The 21,163-nt window shown below is 43.0% G+C and overlaps 1 protein-coding gene across 2 annotated transcripts in view; it reads left to right on the top strand.

Annotated features, from left to right (window-relative positions):
• Nucleotides 1-21,163, top strand: part of CTNNA3 (catenin alpha 3) — a 411,569-nt gene that overhangs the window by 344,493 nt on the left and 45,913 nt on the right. For both annotated transcript variants that reach the window (XM_059850814.1, XM_059850815.1), the window contains one exon: nt 14,144-14,236. In XM_059850814.1, coding sequence (XP_059706797.1) covers nt 14,144-14,236 — 93 coding nt within the window. The remainder of the gene's footprint in view (nt 1-14,143; nt 14,237-21,163) is intronic.

Below are 21,163 nucleotides of genomic sequence, written 5' to 3'. Positions count from 1 at the left end.
GCATCCTCTAGCATATGGATTGGGTTGAAATTGCTGTTTTACTGCACCATTCCTCCAGTGTAGCCTAGCAAACAGTGACAGGGCCTCCAAGGTAATTGCTGTAACAGGTACTTCAATTATTAGGGAAGTGGAGCAGTAATATTAGTTTAAAATTAGTTTACTACTCTGCATGCCTTGTGATCCTGGTCTTCATGAAGTAGTCTGCATAGAATTACAGAAAATAGAAGAAAACCTGATTATTTAGCAAGTTGAACATAATTCTTTTGTAAGTAGAAGCCTTCCTTCTAGCTGAACATGGTCTAGCATGAAATAGCACATGAGAAATGATATATGGGCCAGTGTGATTGGGCCTTTGAAATCTCCTGCAATCTGCTGCAGTGTTAAATCCACCCAGAGCAGAGTCACAATTGCATGGTAGGATACAGCAGAGCATGTCCACGTGAGGGATAAAGAGCTGCTGGAAGCATCCAGAGCGAGGCCCTGGCAGCCTAGGGGTGCACACAGTCCAGCTGTGTGTCCCTGAGAATGGCTTTGTCACCTGACACCTGGCCCAGGCAGCCCCTGCTCCCAGCCTGGTCCCTCACTGTGCTGTTCTGGGGTTCTCTGGGGGTCATGGCCAGCCCACCTGGGGCAGTGGCCTGTCCTCATTGCTGTACAGACACTGGAGCTCGCTGCCTGGCTGTGTGCTCTGGCAGGGCAGGCACAGGCTGGGCCACAGTAGTTGGTGTCAGAGCTCTCTGGGGGGCTGGCATCCATATTTCTCCTGCCTATGTATGTGTATTAATCACACCTCTGCCTGCCTTTTGCCTGCTTTATGATCACTGTGTGGTTTGTGCCTGGGGGAAATCAGATCAGCAGGTGCCAGCTGTATGTTGGTTGCTGATGGCTCCTCAGAAGGGGGATTGGACCCTTCTGCCCTAGGGAGAAACCAGTCTGGCATCCCACCTGAGCAGGGCATGCCTGGCGGGGAGCTTGGCTGGCCACAGAGAGGCCGTGTCAGATACACTCTGGAATGCTGTGGGTTTGGGAAAGCTGCATTCCAAATGCATAAAGAAACAAGGATGAGACTTAATTAACATTCAGCAAATGAAGAACAGACATGAAGAATTGTTTGATGTTTTAGTGAGGGAATGGTAAATGCAGCAAACAAAGGCAAAGCCATCGAAGTACCTGAGTTACCTGGGTTATGTGCTTCAAGTGTGCCCTGGATGCTCGGGAGTGTGGAGCTCAGTCTGGCTGCTCAGAGGGAACCAATAAACCATCTGCTTGTCACCTTGGTAAGTGGAGCCAGAAGCAGAACTTACCCAGATTTTAAGGACAGCAACGTCAGTGGAATTAATTTACCAGTGCTGGGGTTTGCAGCTAATCACTTATTGCTGAAATGGAGCCAGTCCCCAAGAGAGATGAAGTCTGAAATTGTGTATGCCTAAACTTAGGCTTTTCTTGGTGGCTCCATTCCATTAATACAGCCTTAAACCTTGCATCTTCCAGCTTCCTCCATCTCAGGCTGGGCTGCTTGATTTGCTCCTGCAGTTTGTAGGAAACTCACAGGTCAGAAATCAGGGGACTCACCCTGGTTGTCCTTTAACTGCAGAAAGGGAGTTATTTTTTCCTGACATCCTGTCTGGTAGGGTTTCTGCTGTATTGTTGGTCTTGTTTCCATGTTTGGGTTATTAAATTGCACCATGCATTTGTAGAACATACTGAATTTATAACTCACAGGACTATTTTCTCCCCCTAAAATTCTCACATTTTTCACCTGGTAGAGTAAAGCTAAGATGAAATTTTAGGTTGTGTTTAGTTCATTAGTAAAAAGCTTCTTTTTCTCCTGATATTTTTCTTCCAGAAAGCTCAGCAGCAAGCACTACCTGCAGCCTCCTCTTTAGAGATGGCATGGTTCAGTCCTGCTCAGCCAGTGGGGCTGCCAGATAGCTCAGGGCTTTGGCAGGCAGCCTCTACCTGGCAGAGGTTGGGTCGGGCTGCGATACATTTCCTCTCCTTTTTTGTTTATTCTTGGGTATGTTGATGAGCTCTGAGATTTATCTACTGCCTGGGGAAGAAAAGAGGTTGAGCAGTATTAATTGCTAAAAACTCCCATCCTCCACAAAGAGAAGGCAAGAGGAACGATTGAAATTCCTGTCAGGGACCGTTCAGCAGCCCACACAAACAGCTTACCACAAAGACATAGGATAGCATTCTTTGAGGACTCCTGGTGCTGCATCACAGGCACAGCTAGGCATTGACCTGCCTCACACAGTGGTGTTTCTTTTTATCTCCTTCATTTCCTTTCCTTCCCCTCCTTTTTTCATTTCTTTTCTATTTTCTCTCCTTTTACCTTACAGTTTGTCTTATGTTGTTTATTTGCAGATTCTCTTCTCGTGCCTCATGCTGAGGTAGTGTAAGAATTGTCTTTTGTAAAGCCTGAAAACTGGCCTCCCCACAGGGTTGCCAGTCTTTTTGGAAAAGGGTAACTCATGCATAAATTCTGGGTTTTATCTGACCTAAGATTAATGCAGCAATCAAATACATATTCTAAAGACACTGACCTAACTCTATCAGTACTGTCTCCTGTGCAGATCAGGATTAAACTTCAAATAATTCCCAGTGTTCATTTGTCTGACCTGTTCTTAGAAATATCCACAGCTGGCAACTGGAGGATGCCTTCAAGCAGTCAGTCCCAGTCCATTCCCTTTAGAAAGTTCATCCTTAAATTCACTCCATACGTCTCCTTATGGCACCTTAAAGCACTTTCATGTCCATCAGGGTGGCTGATTTCCTTCTGCTTGTTTCCTGTACACCTAAAGTTTGGGTTTGTTCTGGTTTTCTCCCACATCATGCTGATGCTTGTTGGATCCTGCTCTCCAGCTGTGTCCTTCCTTTGGGAAGTGCAGTGCCCAGCACTTGATGCAGTACCTGCAGTGGAGGCTCAGGTCTCAGTTGAAGAGAGAGCATATTTCATAAGGTTTGCTGTCTTTGTGCCTGCAGACACTTACAAAAGTCTGGGTGCCCTTGTTTTCAGGAATGTGATACAGCTGCATCCTCCTTAGCCTGTGCTTCCCTGTAATTCTTAATGCTTTTCTAGCAAGTATGTATCATGTGTGTTTTTCTCTTTGCATTAAAAAAAAAAAAATCACCCATATTCTCTTCTGTTGTACATTTTTAAAACTCTATTGCGATGGGATAAAAATATTTCTATCAGTGCCAATTACTGATTAAATTTAGGCTGCTTATGGTTAATTTGTGTTTAGATTTATTAGTTCTTGCTGTTCACTTACTGTTCAAGTCAGATAATACTGGAGATGTCTGAAAGACTAATTTCAGCCCATGCAACCAAGCAAGGTTTTTCTGAGTTACAGTTGGTTGCAGTAATTCAGCTTTGTAAGTTCATAGTTAAAAATGAGAAAAGTGGGGGTTTATGTCCCAAAATGAGTGGTGAGAACCTCCAAAATTCCCTAGTTGTTTATGCAAGTGCACTCTGATTTATTGCAGCTGCAGTGACCAGAGCATTAGGAATTGTGACCTGTGGAAAAAACACCAGATGTGTTAGTCCTAATTAGCCCAGGGAACAGAGAACCAAAGGGGAGAGCAGAGAAGATGGCATAGCTGGTAAAATGTTGTTGCACAGGACTGGAGAAAAGCTGTGTTACATATTCATAATGGATAGAAACAGAATAAACTCTGACTACACAGGGAAGATACAGTTTGGACATGAAGAAAACCAAATTTCATCCATAAGATTTTGGTCAATTTTCATATATATTAAGGCTCTTGTGTTTGACTTCATGCCAGTTTTATCTCTGTCAGTCTGTTAGCGGATGATGGAGTTGGGTTGAGTCTCTCCTGTTTCACTGGCCAGAAGAGGCTGTCAAAGCTGCATATTGTGAAAAATGTGCAAAACACTGATCTGAATAACTTTCTCATTTGATATCTCAGAGGGAGGATTCTGTGCTGCCTTTCACAGAACTTGTTGACAAAACCTTCCCAGATAGAAGAAGTCATTTTGCAAACAGGAATTTTTCATCTACAAAAATTCTAAGAAAATCCTGTAATAACTAATTTGTTCAGAAGCTAGACCCAAACTAGCTTTCTTTGAGGGACAGCTGTGGGGGGGGTTATGTGTGTTTAATTCTGCTTTGCTTGGAGAGCCTGCTTGGTAATGAAGGCTCTCAGCCTCCCAAAGCAGAATGAAATCAGTGATTTGGGACATAGGAAGGCTGGTTTGCACAGTGATGGCCTTAATGGGTTCCTTAATTCCACGTCAGCTGGCACTTACCATTCACTTGGACATTATTGGTTACTGGATGGCTGAGGGTGGGTGGATGTGTGTTCTGGGCATCTGAAGCCTCTTGATAATTAAAAGCAGGAATGGAAGTGATGGATACAGGATTCATGGCTAGGGCGGTTTAATTTCCATTGTCTGAGTGTCTGGGAGGAATAGCTTCTAAACCAGAAATTTGTGCTTAACAATTGTCAAGTTCTGGGTGGGAGTGTGTGGGAAGGATGACAGCAGTGGTACCTGCACTTTGAGAAGCAGGCTGTGCATTCCAGTGGCATTTCTCAGTGAGGCATGGGTCTGTGATGGACAGGCTTGCTCTGTGTCTTTTCTGAAGGTGATCTGTTTTACTTGAGCTCAGATAGTGCAGGGGGTGGTTGAGACTGAAGAGGCTTGAGGTTGAGTTAATAATTTCATCTATTCCACTTTGAGAAATGCACTTATCATTGGCAACCTTTTGCTGAGGAATATATTAATCTATCCAAGGGATTTTTTTTAGTGTGATCACTGAGCATAATTCATGTAACAGAAATAGATTGATTTGGCATGTTAGAAATCTCTGCTGAGGGGGCCACCATTGCTCAGGCTTTATTCATCTGATAAACCTCCATTTCTTGTGGACTTCTGAATTGTCTTGTCCTTTCTGAGCCCTGAAATGTTTTTAACACAGTCAAAATGAGATATTCACTGCACTTTTTTACCTTTAATATTGATTATATTGATCTATTCCAAAAGCAGTTTCTTTCCTGCATTTCATCTGCCTGGTAACAATGGTTTTGTTTTGGCTTTGGGATATACTCTTCTTCACAAAAACTGGAGGTTTCTGGAGAGGAAAGGGAGATTCTGCAGGAAGGAAGACTCTAATATATGGTTTTAAAGTATAATTTCAACACTCTGGTTCTCAGAAGTGGATTTACCTTGCCACACCTCACTGGCTCCCTGTGTTGCTGCCAAAGGAGCACTGTTGGCTCCTGCCCAGTGCTCTTTGTGCCAAGAGCCCAAGGTCCTTTCAGCTGGTCTGCTCCAGGCAGTCCCAGCCCATTCTCTTTGTATCTTCTGCCTTCCTAGGTGCAGTGTTTGCATTTTCCATTGCTGCAGAGTGCATCAGTCCAGCGGGTGCAGTCCTGAGCTGGGCCCAGGGCAGGTCCCTCCTGGTGTCCCGTGGACCTGTGCTGGCTGTGTGCTCCATGTCCTGCAGCCCTGGCCCTCAGACACACCTGGGATGCTGCTCTTGTTCCCAGCTCAGCACTGCCCTCTGAGCCCACAGCCTAAGGCAATGGCCCTGCCTGGCTCCAGCTCCTGGGAGATGGTGTGAAGAGCCTGTCTCAGTGACAGTCTGGCCATGACACTCCGGGGACTGATGGGAGGGTGAGCAGCCTGTACTTGGCCAGTTCGTTCCTCTTGCCTTTATTAAAAACGGGAACCACTGTGAATTTTCACAGAAGCAAGATGCTGAGCACCTCTCTTGCCTTGGAGGTTAGCCAGGCTGACAGTAAAGATGTTTTTGTTTATCTCTAATACATACAGTTGAGAGAGAGAAAGCAAGGTCTAATCACTTCTCATTTTCAAAGGTTGAGGTGATGTTTAGAAATGTGTTTCAAACACAGTTACGAACTGCTCACATATAACGCCATATATAATTTGCTTTATGAAGATTACTAGCAAAAGAACAATGGCTTAATTCATTTTTCAGGATCCATATTTAAACAGCTTAGCAAGTATTTCCATTATAAATGAAATGTCTTAATTGGCTTCCCACTAGATGGAGCAAATGTATGTCAACCCAGCAGAGGAAATGGGGAACACGTTTTAGATAGCTGAAGAACAAATCACTTGTATTAAAACCTACTGTTCTATTCTTGTTAATTATTAGTTTTCTGAGTTTAAAATGGAAGCTTCTAAGCCATATGGTGATTTTTCCTACTTAATAAACATAAGCAAAGGCTCTGCTTTGCATGAAGCTGTAATGGTTCTTGTGGAATCAAGGCAGGGGCTTGGGTTACAGCAGAGCTGGGTGATTGTAATTCCTGTGTTTGATCATATTTTGTTCTTAGGGATTTGAAATTCTTCTTTAAAAGTTATATCCAAAACAGTGCTTCCTGGAAATAAAATAACTGGAAAAAAGTAAAGAAGCTTCCAGGTTCCTAAGTGAGTCCTCAGGTAACCTGATGAAGGATTTGCAGCCCTGAAATCTGAGCAGCCTTTCTGGTTGTGCTGTAGGTTTTACAAAGCTGTCACCTGCTGCAGCTTTGGAGAGGGGCCCGTGGCAGAGCATGCAAAGGGTCACAGGGCAGCAGGCATCTTCCACTGGGCACTGTTCTCCTGACACTGCTCTGGGAGCCCAGGGGCTTTGGGGCCATTCCTGACACTGCTCTGGGAGCCCAGGGGCTTTGGGATCATTCCTGACACTGCTCTGGGAGCCCAGGGGCTTCGGGGCCATTCCTGACACTGCTCTGGGAGCCCAAGGGCTTTGGGATCATTCCTGACACTGGTCTGGGAGCCCAAGGGCTTTGGGGTCACTGCTGACACTGCTCTGGGAGCCCAGGGGCTTCGGGGCCATTTCTGACACTGCTCTGGAAGCCCAGGGGCTTTGGTGTCACTCCTGACACTGCTCTGGGAGCCCAGGGACTTTGGGGCCATTCCTGACACTGCTCTGGGAGCCCAAGGGCTTTGGGATCATTCCTGACACTGCTCTGGGAGCCCAGGGGCTTTGGGGTCACTGCTGACACTGCTCTGGGAGCCCAGGGGCTTTGGGGTCATTCCTGACACTGCTCTGGGAGCCCAAGGGGTTTGGGGCCATTCCTGACACTGCTCTGGGAGCCCAGGGGCTTTGGGGTCACTCCTGACACTGCTCTGGGAGCCCAGGGGCTTTGGGGTCATTCCTGACACTGCTCTGGGAGCCCAGGGGCTTTGGGGTCACTCCTGACACTGCTCTGAGAGCCCAGGGGCTTTGGGATCATTCCTGACACTGCTCTGGGAGCCCATGGGGTTTGGTGTCATTCCTGACACTGCTCTGGGAGCCCAAGGACTTTGGGGCTGTTCCTGACACTGCTCTGGGAGCCCAGGGGCTTTGGGGTCATTCCTGACACTGCTCTGGGAGCCCAGGGGCTTTGGGGTCATTCCTGACACTGCTCTGGGAGCCCAGGGGCTTTGGGGTCATTCCTGACACTGCTCTGGGAGCCTAAGGGCTTTGGGATCATTCCTGACACTGTTCTGAGAGCCCAAGGACTTTGGGGTCACTGCTGACACTGCTCTGAGAGCCCAAGGGCTTTGGGGCCATTCCTGACACTGCTCTGGGAGCCCAAGGGCTTTGGGATCATTCCTGACACTGCTCTGGGAGCCCAAGGGCTTTGGGGTCACTGCTGACACTGCTCTGGGAGCCCAGGGGCTTTGGGGTCACTCCTGACACTGCTCTGAGAGCCCAGGGGCTTTGGGATCATTCCTGACACTGCTCTGGGAGCCCAGGGGCTTTGGGGTCACTCCTGATGGGCTGAACCAGCTGCCCCCTGGCTAAGAGGCAATAGCTGCCCGTATCCCCAACAAACTACACTGGCTCCCCAACGGCCCAGCCTGGCTGAGTTATGTAATTACTATGTATGTATTTAGTTCTAGGATTATAATTAGGATTATTTATAACCATGAGGCCTCCAGGCCAGCTGTTAGCCACCACAGTTTGTAAATCTTACCCTGCTTGTACCTTTGGACCCTTTTGGCTACAATGCCATTACTAGGTGGGATTTTCAGGCAGCTGTCAAGTTTCCCCCAATTTTATAGAGTCCAAGATGTGTTCAGAGCTTTTGTGCAGCATAACTAGGTCAGTATTTCCTGGAGTAAATCTCTCTTTGAATTGCTGTAGGCATTATGTGAGAGTGGCATACATAGATAGTACTGCTGGGGAAAGGAAGGAGGAAGCAGTGAGAATAGGGCTGGAATGCACGTTCCCAGCACAAAAATGCCATTTAGGATAGAAAAGTAGTGCTAAAACTCTCTGTGCCAATTTACATAGATGTGCCAACTTCACAGTTTTTCTTTAAAAGGATTTGCAGAGGGAAGTACTCAGAATTTGCACTTTAAACTTTCCAGTTCTGCTGCTCAGCTCTGATCTTCCCTGTCTCCTGGCTGGTTATGGTTATCCTCATGTATGCCCAGTGAGACCTGGAAGCACAGGGATTGGCACATGGAGTCAGGCTGCCTAACTCTCTCTAAAGGTGATTAATTTTAACTTTTTTGGTCCTAATCTCCTGGAGCAGAATGTTCTAAGATGACTTGTGAAACAAGCAAACAAAACCTCCAAGCATCCAGTAACAACACAGCAACTTCTGCCCCATACTGTGGGTTCACAGCATTTCTTAGTTTTAAAACATGTACTCTTTGTCCTGTAGCATCTTTCATTATTGAAAATAGTTTCACCTTTCAGTGTCAAATGTGTCCACTTATTCTCATAATTAAATTCTTCGTTTTCACCAAAATTTATATTTTCACTAATCTTAAGGGGAATTCAACTTTAGATATTAAAGTTTTTTGCAGAATTTTCTGTCAGTAACAAGAAATGTTTAGTACCTACATTTGAAAATGAAAATGTGTATAGGCTGTGGCAGGATAATGATTTTACTATTTATTGTTTGATGACAAATTCCTTGCCAGTGCTTGTTGACATTATTGCTATCAAAGACAGAATTCTGCTCTCTGGCTTAATTAGCATTTGTTGTTTTTTGTTAAAGATATCCCCAATAATGTGGTTTGCTAAAGATAGCATTTTAAGGGAGCTGCCAAGAATAGATTTCAAGAATAGGCAGGTGATCATCTTTAACAGAGGGGATGATATTTACCACAGTATTGCAATGTCACAATATTGACAAATTAACAACGAATTAAAATTTTAATTTGACTTCTATGATGTGGAGTTTATTGTTCTCAACACTCAACTGCTTTTAGCAAAAACTTGATAAGTACTTTAAATGACTAGATAGCAACAATTATGTAAGACTCTTACTCAGCTACTCAGAAAAGATAAACAATGCTTGTGGTTTCTTGTTCTCTTTCTAGTGCATCAAACTCTTGCTCTGGCAGTGTGTCATCTGGCAGAATTAAGTGTGAGATAATGGTTGAGTTGTGACTAATACACAAAAATATCACTCACTTTAGCTACTCAGTAGCTAAATATTTGCAGAGCAGGATATTTTTGCATTTGTGACATGTGTCCTGTGGTTTGTTACACTGAGTGACATGCAGCAGACAGGATGAGTTAAAATCTGGGCGTTAGGCAGATGTCCACAGTAGAATAGATAATCTCTGTAAAGCACTGTGTGCTCACTGAAGGACATAATAGACAAACTCTCATCCTCCTGGAGTGCCTGCAAGCTTTTCTGCTGCTGCTGTGGGATTTACATAGCACAAATAACTGCATCTGCAGTGCTACAATGAAGACATCACTTACCAGCTTAGCTCCTGTTAAGGTGTTAGTCTGCTCTGCATTTTAGTATTGATCTGTGGAAAAGAATGATGGGGCTGTTGAAACCAAGATAAGATAAAGCATAAGAACATATAATGACAGTGTGAAGGTCAGCATTTAATTGAATGTTAGATAAGAGGAGATAGCTTCCTTTCACACCATTATGCCTGTTTGTCCATTTGTGTTGTGTTTTTTGAGATGTTAGACCTGGCTCTGCATTATGTTCTAGCAGCTGAAACCCTTTTTTGGCAGGATTGATGGTTGCATGGGTTGTATGTGACCTTTGCAAGCAAATTATATAGATAAAGTTCTCTGGATAATCACTTTTGAGGGGGTTTTCATAAAAAACTTTGTGTTGGAGAAGATGCTGTGAAACTTAGTCATACAAATTGTTCTAAAAAGCTTGGATTAATAACCAGAGAAATCAGAAAGCCCATTTGCAACCAGTTTAGAAAAATGGACAGAGATCTAAAGACTAGGGGCAAGACCTTGGTTTTATTAATTATTTTCTTTTAAATCCTCGTAGAAAAGCAAATTAAGAGGTTTGTCATCAGAGAGTGGTTTTCATTTCACAGATGAAAAGGTAATTCATATCCTGAAATCACCTGGCTGCAATAGTAATGACTTGCTGTTGTGGCTTGGAGTTGAGTACCAGCAAGATGTCAAATTCATCAATATTAGACTTTGCTATAAATATAACTTTGAGTCCTGAGCCTGAGTCTTCAGTAGCAGACCCACTGAGAATGCAGATTTATTACAATCATTGAAATGTGAGAAGGAGTACATGCTGCTTGTGTCGCTTGTCAGCCACAGTAATGGAATTACAGCCTGGAATGGATGTGCAGGAATGTACTTGAATGTGTTTTTGTCAGGATCAGCAAAGGCTTTCACAAAGGACCAAAATCTCTTGCAGCCCTGGACCAGGTGTCCTGCCCACCCTTGTCTCTCACTTCTACTGCCACTGCTCCATCACCTTGTTTGTAGTGCAGGCTGCTCAGACTTCATCTTGCGATGAATTTCTCCCCCCTCTCCAGCACTTCCAGGGGAGACTGTCCAAGAGTTCTGCTCCTGTGGCTGCTGGAAACCTAATTTTTCTCTGTTCAAATTTCTTTCAAAACTCCATTTACCACTGTGTTACACCAGTCTGTAGGTTATTGCTGACTTGAGTCTTGTGTTTCATTTTACCCCTCAGCATTCTTCCTTACACTTACTGGAAGTTCCATGCTTTGTATGTCTCACAATGAATTTGCCATTTATGTCTTGTATTCGTTGCATCACTGAGTACAGGACTCAAATCTCTCCCTCTTCTGTCACCTGCAGTTGATAAGATGCCTGTTAGGAGTCTTAAACAATACTCTCAGCTTCCTTCCAGGCTTCTCACTCCAGTTGTCCAGCTGTGCTGTTCTCCCTGTGCACAATTTCTGTTTATTGATGCTAGCACACTGTTTTGTGTTGCAACCCTTCGTGTTCATACCAGTTTACCCATGCAGTCGTCAGGCATTCCTTTTGAATAGCCATGTTGGCACATGGAATATTCATATAAGCAGATACAGGTGTCTCAGGTATTTAATAAACAGTGGATCGTGAGAGCAACATGAAGAAGATCACAATTTTTGCCTTGAATTGCATAAAAGAGCTTCCAAGGAGAGAAAACAATGGAGTAACTACTTCTGTTGTTCTCATTATTACAGTGGGGAGTTTTTTCAGTTTTTGATGTGTCTGAAAATGACAGTAGTTTATGGTTTGTGATTTAAGGTTTGATAAATCAACAGCTTCCCTCTGCTTGAAATGTCCTTAGCCTTTAATAACTGGATAGGTTTGTTTTGTTTTTCTGAATTCTGTGGTACCAGCGGTCCAAGACGTGGCAGATGGGGGGCTTTGGAGAGAATGACTTGGGAAGAGCTTGATGGCAGTGCAGTCCTCCAGCTGGCAGAACAGGCTTTCTGCAGAAAAACCCTCCTCCCAGCCACACACAGCATTTACTGACAGGAAAAGGGCACAGGCAATTGAAAACCCAAAAGGTTTCTGACAGCATTTAGCCCACGAGGGGTTTGGGTGAGCAGCACTTGGATCCTGAGTCAGTGTTCTGTGTATGGTAAAGAATTGGAGAGGGAATCCCTGTGCCAATGCAGCTGGAAGGAGATCTCTGCTCTATGATTTGCAGTTTGTAAATGCCAGATCAGATTAATGCAGTGATGATTTCACCTTTGGAAAGCTTACCTGAGACTGCCATTGAGAGGTGTCTTATCCTACTGTCCTTTTGCTGACCTCTTTGCTAATGTTTCCATGTGAAGGCTGGTAACATTTCCATAGCTTGACTTCACAGAAAAGTGTCAGTGGAATTCCACAAAATTCTCTTGATGGCCCTACAATAACCACTTTGTAAATATGTTCAGTTTGTTGTGGGGTAACAATGGCATAAAGCTCTTAAACACATTACCTAAAATTATACCTATGTGTAATGTTACTGATATAAAGATATTAACCATTCTGCCCTGTCACAACACTTTGAATTCCATGTTTTGTAGGAGAAAGAAACCCTCTATTGGAAGTGTGGCATTCTCAGGTACCTGTTCACCCAGGAAGAAATGGTGCTTTGCTGCCATGAATCCAGCTTTATGATCACTGGGGGGAAAAAAGTCCAGACTAGTTTTATTGAAACACAAGAATTGCAATGTGCTATTAAAATTGTAATTGTAACCCTAGTATAGCTTAAATTTAAAAGGAATTATTTTTTCTGTAAACTTAATCAAGGCTCTTACCTGCCTGAGGGAGTCAGTGTAATCCTGGGAAGCTGAAGTTCCTGTGTTTTAATATCCTTTGTTATTGGTCCTCTAATAAATGTGTCCCTAAGTGTTTCAATTAAAGGGAATTTATGATAGTTTTTTTTTTATTGTTGGGATATCCATCATCACCAAAATTCTTTTTCCAACAGCTTTTGTATGGTAACAGCCTTTGGCTACTGTGGCATTCTTCCTAGGTCCAATTCCAGCATTAAAGCTGAGACTTCAGGACAGTGTTAGTCTTTGACTGAAAATAAGATGCCCCTTTCCCCCACTTTGGCAGTGTAGCTTTATGCTTATCTTTGTCCCAGAAATTGATTGCCTATTTTCCTGAGGAAGTTTAGCTGTATTTGTCACCCCCAGCGTTCTATTTCTGCCAACTTGTGCACCAACACTGAGTTATTTCTTGCAGTGTTATCTCATAGAAATGATGATTTTCTTCAGTGAGTGAAATTGTCTGTGTGCTGCTGAAGCAATGGAGTGCTATTTGAGCCTTGTTTCAAGGCTGCTGTTGAGCTCTGTGGTGTGTGTACCACCCTCTGACCACAGAGGTTCTTTCCCAAAGGACACAAATGCAGGCAGGTGGATTTAATGCAGTGCCATTACAGTGCTATGGACCCAGAAATAAATGACAGAACCCTGCAGTGTCCCTCTTAACAGATCTTGTTTGTTACCTTGACAGTAAAAACATGAAGGTGAGACTATACAGCAATTCTGGATTAGAAACATTGCATTTGACTTGATTGAAAATTGTGTAAAAGTAAAGGCTGGGTTTCTTTCTGCCTGTCTTTTTCTAAGGTTATCTGATAGTCCTGGTCTTGTTATGTTTCTCTTGGAATGTCAGGCTTTTGGGGGACTCAGAACATCAGGATTTCCCTCTAATTGGAACTCTAGATGTCAAGGTGGTGGTAGATCTGTCACGAGCTTTGTAGAGCTTGGTTCTGTATATTTTTGCTTTTTATTTTTGTGAATTTACTTGATAAAGGAAAGTGTCTTGAGTGCTCTATTGCCTTGGCAGAACCAACAGTATTTTTAAGTGGTTCATAATCCCAAAAACCTTGTATGCTTCATTGTGCAGTGTTTTGCTGAGTGAAGAAATTTGCTTTTAATGTTTTATTTAGTGTCCTTTATAAAGTCATGTTCAGTGTGGGTTTTTTGCTATGTTATTTATTATAAAATTCAGAACTTCTGCATGAAAACCCTTTTCTTTTAACAATATTTTGGTAAAAGGGAAGCAGTAAATAAATCTGAAGATCTGGTTTATATAGAAAATTTCTTGTCGTAAATGAAACAGAATCACAGAATCAACCAGCAGTTTGTGTGACTAGAAGGAACAGACAGTGGCGTGTTAAATAATGCCTTGTATAAAAATAGCAAATTAAAGACACTTATTTTTTCTGGTTGTGCAGGAACTTGTGCTGCTTAATAGAGCTGGTAAGTGACACATTCACAATCCATTCTTGTCGCATAAAGGTTTCTTGTTAGACGCCTTTGCTAACAGCACCAACACCAGTTTAAACACAGAGTTTAGTAAGGGCTCCAGCGGGGCTGCTTGGTGTTAGTCAGACTGACCTCAGACCAGAGAGGAGATTTGACCTGAGCAGCCGCCATTAACCCTTTCCTGCCTTTCCCCAGACGCCCGAGGAGCTGGAGGACGTGTCTGACCTGGAGGAGGAGCAGGACGCGCGCAGCCGCACCAGCGTGCAGACCGAGGGCAAGACGGACCGGGTACGTGGGGCCGGGGCTGGGAGCGCTGCGAGCAGGGACGGGCTGCTCTGCTCTCTGCCTGGCGCCTCGCTTCGCTCTTGGAGTGCTCTTGCTGCCTAAACACAAGCAGTCGTTCGTAGATACTTAGTATCAAAATGTAATAAGATCCACTAAAGCTTTAAAGATCTCATGTTCATGCGCGGTCTCTCCTCAGCTAAATCAGAGCACTTCTTTCAAGGGAATGCTTCTCTTTGAAAAGAAAACTGTAAATAACACATACTTGAGAGGGCACAGAGCAAGAAGTAGATGCTGCAGCCTGGCAGGTGGGGAGCTGGCTGTCAGCAATCAGAGGCACAGACTGGTGCCGTGGCGAGATGTCTCTGGGATGTGCTTCTCCTTGTGGGGTGGAAGGGGCTGTTACACATTAATACAGCTAGAACCCCGGTACTTCAACATTATAGAATGGGCATTTCTGGTTTTCCCCCGTTTCTCCCTAAATACAGCTACTGTAGATGTTCCTTTTTGTGGCATCTAGATAGAGGTCACGGCTTAAAGCCTCTTCTATAGTTTAGAAACAATTTTCCTGCATTTCAGGTCCTGCTATTGGGCTCATAAGTGGCACATCACCCCCTGAAAGCAGTAGAAAATTATAGCTTTGACTAAATTATATACGTATGCACTCAGGCTGGAGTACCATATTGACAGACACCTGCACACACTTTTTTTTTTAAGAAAGGTGTCTCAACAAATCTTTTTGCTGCTGCAGCAGCAAACAACAGTGATTTTAGGCCTCTTTGTTTGGAGTGGTCTTTGATATTGATATTTGAAGATTTATACCCAGAAGCTGTTTAGCAATATGAGGGATCTGTGTGGGGAAGATAGGTGTTAAGCTTTGAGCAGTGTGTGGTTTTGTGGGGTGCAGCAGCTTTGTGTCCTGTTGGAAGACTGTTGTGTGCAGTGTTGACACCAGGAATGACTGTGTTACAGAAGTCCTTTGGCAAGATTACAGAGCAGCCTTTTCTCCTCCTTGAGTTCTTTCTCTTGGGCATTTCAGCTGTAATAATTCAGTTTTATTTATACATATCTGGTTCCATATTCATTCTACATAGGAGCACTCTTGATTCCTCTTGCCTTGTCAAGAGTGTTGTAATTTCTTTGATGCCACATCTCTCACTGCTCCAGTGGGGAACGGGTGCCTTTTTTTCTTTGTTTTTATCACAACATATAAAACCAGATGTGATGTGTGTATGCCACTTGTAACAAAGGCTACATCTTAACTAGCAAATCTTGTTTCCCTTATGTCTGAAAAAGTCATGTATTATTAATCACACCTTCAGACTCTATCTCCATGAAGAGAGAAAGCAGAGATTAGGGGTGAGAGAGTAAGACTGAGATTTGACCTCATATTTATCTTCCTCGCTTATCTCAAAAATGTTACTTCATTGATCTTTTCCTTTAGATAATTTCCTATTTTGAGATGAATATGATAGTGCCTGTGGCACCGTCCCCTGCTGGGGGATGCAGGTCAACTTGGGCAGTGTGCTGTGAGATCTCTGGGTGCTTAAACTGGATAAAAACACTGATGGTTATTTGTAGGGTGATTTTACATCCTTAAAGAAGAGGCTCTTTAGGATCAAACCCTTAGTTACCATAGGAACAGGTACTGCTCGTGGATCCAAGGACTAATGCAGTTTTTCCCAGCTGAAAGTTAGCTCTTCCTCTGGTGGTTGTGTGTAATTTGTGTAGTCAGCTCTGGAAGCTTATCACAGACTTATTTATGCTGTCATGATCAGTAATTCCACTGAGGGAGGTAGTGGCTTGTTATTGTGGGGTTCTTTGTTGAAGAAGGGGTGAGTAAGATTTTGCCCAGTTAATTTTCAACTTAGAGGACAATGTACATGTTAATGATCAGGAAAAATTACTTCAAGTGTTTGAAGTTACCAGATTAGCGATGGTAACTTCAGTTTAGCTTAATTTCAAAGTTGCTGCTGCAGGTTAAGGTGATCATATTGAGGAAGACGCAAAATGTTTTACCTCACAACTTCATCCACTCAGGGGTGGCAAGAGCAGAACTCTTTCAGGCAGTCTCACACCCACATTTTTGTGTCAGAGTTCTGCATACAGTTTTGTGAATGCATGGACAAAAATGCCTGAGATTAAGATCATTTTTTATACAGTTTTGTTGCACACTGTGTTTGTGCAGCAATTTTGGGCTGAAAAAGAGTTGATTCAGTGTGTTCTGTGAATGAGAAAATCCAGGCTGTTGTGTTTGTATTGTATTTTAAATACAACTATTAATTATATAGCTCTAAAAATCTACTAAACCCTAAGAGGAGAGCCTGCATAAAACAGCAAAGACCCAGAAGAACTCTTGATACTTGCATAAAAAGTAGTTAGAAGGGAAGCTAGGTTTGCCATCAGATTAATTAACAGTTTTTATTCAAGTGGCAGATACTGTACATCTAAGTTCCTACATTAAATGAAATGCTGATGTACATTAACAGGAAGCGTGTGCTGTTTTGTTAATAAAAAAGCCAATTTCAGAACATTTTTAAAGTTTTTATCAAAGCCCTACACAAGCATGAAATACTGGTAAGAATTCAAGCATAATGAAGATAACTACTGTAATTTTGAGTAGGTTCTATGAATAGTAATTTTGACACTTGATACATAGCAAAAGATTCCCTGTCAGGAGTCATGATCTATCAAAAGCATTTAATTTTCTTGCCAATTTTTAACCCAATTTCCGTAAAGAGATTAAGTTACTGAAATACTCAAGGTTGTAGCAGTATATTATGTACTTCTACAAAGCAGAGCTGGGAAGAACCTCAAGAACTTGGCTAATCCAGCCATTTGGCCCCGGGCAGAATAAATACACTTCTTCTTGACACACACATGTATATGAACAATTCTATTGCTCTCTTTACTTAGCTCATTACTGGAATTGGTGGTTTATTGGAAAGCTTTTGTCCTTATACCTCATATGTTGCAATTAACATGCTAGCACTCATCTGGAATGGACACAGAGAGTGAGGTTCCTTTCTGTATGTATTTTTTTTATGTACTTGTGCATCATTTTTCTGTGGCTTCTTGTGGAGACTCCAGGTTGAATACCTCCAGTAACCTTGATTTGCTCTTCACAGTGGAGTTTCCTGTATGTTCTTTTAGTCTCTCTCTCCTCTGGTGCTCTGCAGCTGGTTAATGAATTTCTTGATTTTTGGGTCCAGACTATTTATATTGCAATATGTGTGAAGCCACCTGTGATCTCAGCAGCACAAGTGAGAGGTTTGCACTATTTCCTGCTGTGTGCATAGTTCACAAGGAGCTTTGTATGAGGTTTGCCTTTCTGCCATGAGCACAGCCTTTTATCAACCACAAATTCCCACCCACACAACTGCCCATGGCTGGTTCTGTCTCAGTTCTGTGTGTGTGCTGGTGATTTTTCTTAGGAGTTAACCCTGTCATTGTCTGAGCTGCACTACACCCTGTGATGTTTCCAGATCAGTTCTCAAGGGCACTTGGAGTTGTAAAGCAAAGGCCTCTTCCACTGCCAGTGTGGACTCTTGGTTCTGTGGAAGCACTGACTAATGCAGCTCCCTTCACAGCTTTTCCTGATGGGTCCCTTGGCTCAGTGTGTCTTCTTGGTAAGTGTTCTGCAAGCAGCTTTCTAGCCAATATTACATCCACCCACTGGAGATTACATCTAGACCTTATTTCTCCAGGTTATTTGTAAGGATGATATGAGAGCCAGTGGCAAAGCTCTGGTGAAGCCCAGACTCAGGGCGTGATGCTTTTTGATCTGTGGGCCTATTGCCCTGGGACAAAGAGAAATTACATTTAATATGCCATACTTGCATCATCTAAGCCAACCTTCTTAGTGAAGGCTGATGCAAAAATGGCATTAAACACTTTGTTTGCTATCTCCCAATACTTTCACCTCTTCATCTAGTTTATTCAATTAGATTGCATCTAAAAGTACAGCAGAACTGTCATGGCAGAACAAATGAGGCACTCTCTGAACTTGTTTAAGGAATGCTGCACTTCAGCAGAATTGCTGCAATTCTTGAAACGGGGAGAAGGCAGCTGGTGACAGCAGGTAGTGAAGTATTGAAAGAAACACAGCTTCTCCCCTCTGTCAGCATCACACACCCACACAGTTCACCTCTGGGGGCGTGTATTCACTTAGCTGTGAATGCTGGATATCCAACATATCTCTGGCACCTCCAAACTCACAAAGTGATTCCTTCAGTAGGAAAAGGAGCAGTAAAAGGTAGTGAGCATGTCTTGCTCATTTTGACAGTCCCTTTGACTTAGTGATGTCACCATGAATTCACTTATGAACATGCTGGCACTCAAACAGAATCAGACTCAGGAATGGTTTGGCTTGAAATAGATCTCAGAGATCACCTCGTTCCACAGCAGGGATGCCACTCACCAGCTCAGGGCTCAGCTCACACGTGGGTTTTATGACAGTGGTCTGCAAAGTTTGTTCAAGAAAAAGCCAGTTAAAAGTGATGATTGTATTATATTGCTGTACTTTGAGTGATCTCCAGGGGTCCTGTTCTTTTTCACCAAATGTTCAGCTGACTGCAGCAGGAGAGCAGGAACAGACCAGAGAGCTTCTTCTGGCTGCTGAGGCTATGGTGGAACGAAAGCCTCAGCTCCCAAGACAAAGTAGGGACACAAATCCGTTCTTCTGGGATCTCTGGCATTTTCTTATAACCACAGTATATGAAGAGCAGGTTCTTTTGTGTTCTTGCATGTAAAAGCTCTGAGAAGTTTTTCATGTGCTCATTTGGGAAGATGGTTTGTTTCCTTGCAGCCTACAAACGTGCAGAAAAACAGTGTTTTCCTCTTCTCCATAGTTACATGACATATTGCAGCCTACAAAACTGGAAGTGTTAAATAATTTTCAAGGGAGATTCTTTGATTTTGCTTGAATGTATTGTGCTGCTTTCTGTTGCCTTTCTTTCCTTCCTGGTCCCTGTAAGTGGTAAGAATGGTGCTGGTGTGGATCAAGAAAGAAAAAACATATGTCAAACTGAGATTTTAAGAGCATAATCAAAGTTTGTGAATGTCAAATAGTTGGAGAGCAGCCCGAGACAAAGATAGGCTAAAGGCCAGTTTTTAGGGTTGGGATGTCATTGGCCAGCAGTGTACCCAGGGAGAGAAGAGTCAAAATCATCAGCACTTAGTTACCCCCCCATGTGTCCTTACATGGCCTTAAAAGTTCAGTTTCAGTGGTGGAGACCTGGCTGAAACATGGAAGGGTAATGCAAGGAAACACCAGTCTCACAGGGTCAGTCGGGTTGCAAATGGGACGACTCAAATAACACAAACTCCAGTGTTGGAGACTCCACCTACCAGGGAGAAACAGCCTTCAGAAAAGTTAAGTCAGGGAAATTTAAGAAAAAATCCATACCTTTTTTTATAATAGAAGGAAGGAAATATCACAGATATAACTTCTCCTCTCACCTAGTCCTAAATCTGTTCCCTCTTACTGTAATAATAACATTTTGGCTTAGAAGTAGTGAAAAAATAATTTTTCTCTTGCTTGACAGAATAAACCTGCACTCATGTAATAGTCATTCAATTTAGATCTTTATTTCACAATTACTGTTGTGTTGCTTATTTTGATACAAAGTTAAATCTATGCTTAAAAGGCTCTGTATACACTTGGGGTTTTTTATTGCAGATGGTTTTAAAGCAGTATGAGGGAAAGGAGAGACAAGACAAGGTCAGGATTATAATTTCCTTTGCCCTTTGTTCCAGTGGATAATGTCTCTTCCACCTGAAGCTCATTATTGTTGGCAGATAGCAGGATGTTGGATGTCACAGTTCCCTCATTAAAATGCCATCTTTCTTGTGGTTTTGAGATCCAGGCCTGTGATCTTGAACTCAAAACAGTGTTGAAGCTGGGGGCTAGGAAATACCACAGACATCCACCCATCAGCAAACATGTATGAGATCATAAAGGTTCTCTTCCCTCTGTAGGCCATTTGGGGTTTTTTAACCACATGGGAGAAGTGGCCTCCAGATAGTTGTGCTTGCTAGTTCTGTGACTGTAGGGTAATTCTGACCACTGTCAGATGGTTCCTTCCACCCTTAACCAGCCTGTGATTCTGTGTGTGACTGCAATTACAGGTACATGCTGGGAAACCTGTAATTTCAGTAATTTGTCTAAGTGAGAAAGCTAACCCTGTGACAGTGATTCTAGTGTAAATAAAATCTCTGAAAACACATGGCTTGCAAAACATACACATTATGTATGGAACTGATTGCCCATTTTATTAATTAGAAGCAATTCAGCCATGGCCTAAACTTTTCGTTTTACTGGTGGTAGACGATGTTTTCTAAATAAGAATAAGTCACAAAATATTTCTTGTGTAATTATAGAGTAATGACAGTGTGGTAATAATTGCTGTGTGTAGTTGGGAGTTCCTGGTAGCCTGAAGGGAAGATGTGAGATAAGTAGCATGGCAGCAGAGCCATCAGAACCAGCGTGGCTCCTCTCTCTGGGCTAGGAGGGATGATGAGGGGCCAGGATCTTCATGTGGCCCTCTAATATCCCAGCTCCTGGCTGCTCCCTGGCCTGTTTCTGACACAGGAGGGGTGTCTGACCCATGACTGCAGCAGGCTGGGCACCTTGCTCATGAAGAGCATTAAGCAAAAACATTTCTCTTACCATGCTACATTTTTAGGGGCTTTTGGTAATCTTATTCACATCCTGATTTCTGTCACCTGTTTGTCTTCTGCAAAGACAGAAGATGCATATTTGAACAATTAAATCTTTTTCAGTTCCCAGAATGATAATATAGAACTCTCTCAGAAGAGAGAAGAAGCATACCTGAGTGTTTCAGGACAATTAACCTTTTTCATTGATTATTTTGTACCTGAATAAATACTGCATTTTGTAACTTTTACCTGTATCATACTTAAAAACTATTT

The sequence above is a fragment of the Haemorhous mexicanus genome, chromosome 7, assembly GCF_027477595.1.
Source record: "Haemorhous mexicanus isolate bHaeMex1 chromosome 7, bHaeMex1.pri, whole genome shotgun sequence".
NCBI lineage: Eukaryota > Metazoa > Chordata > Aves > Passeriformes > Fringillidae > Haemorhous > Haemorhous mexicanus.
Note: the sequence above shows the minus strand (reverse complement) of the source record. Positions and strands in the feature narration are given on the sequence as shown.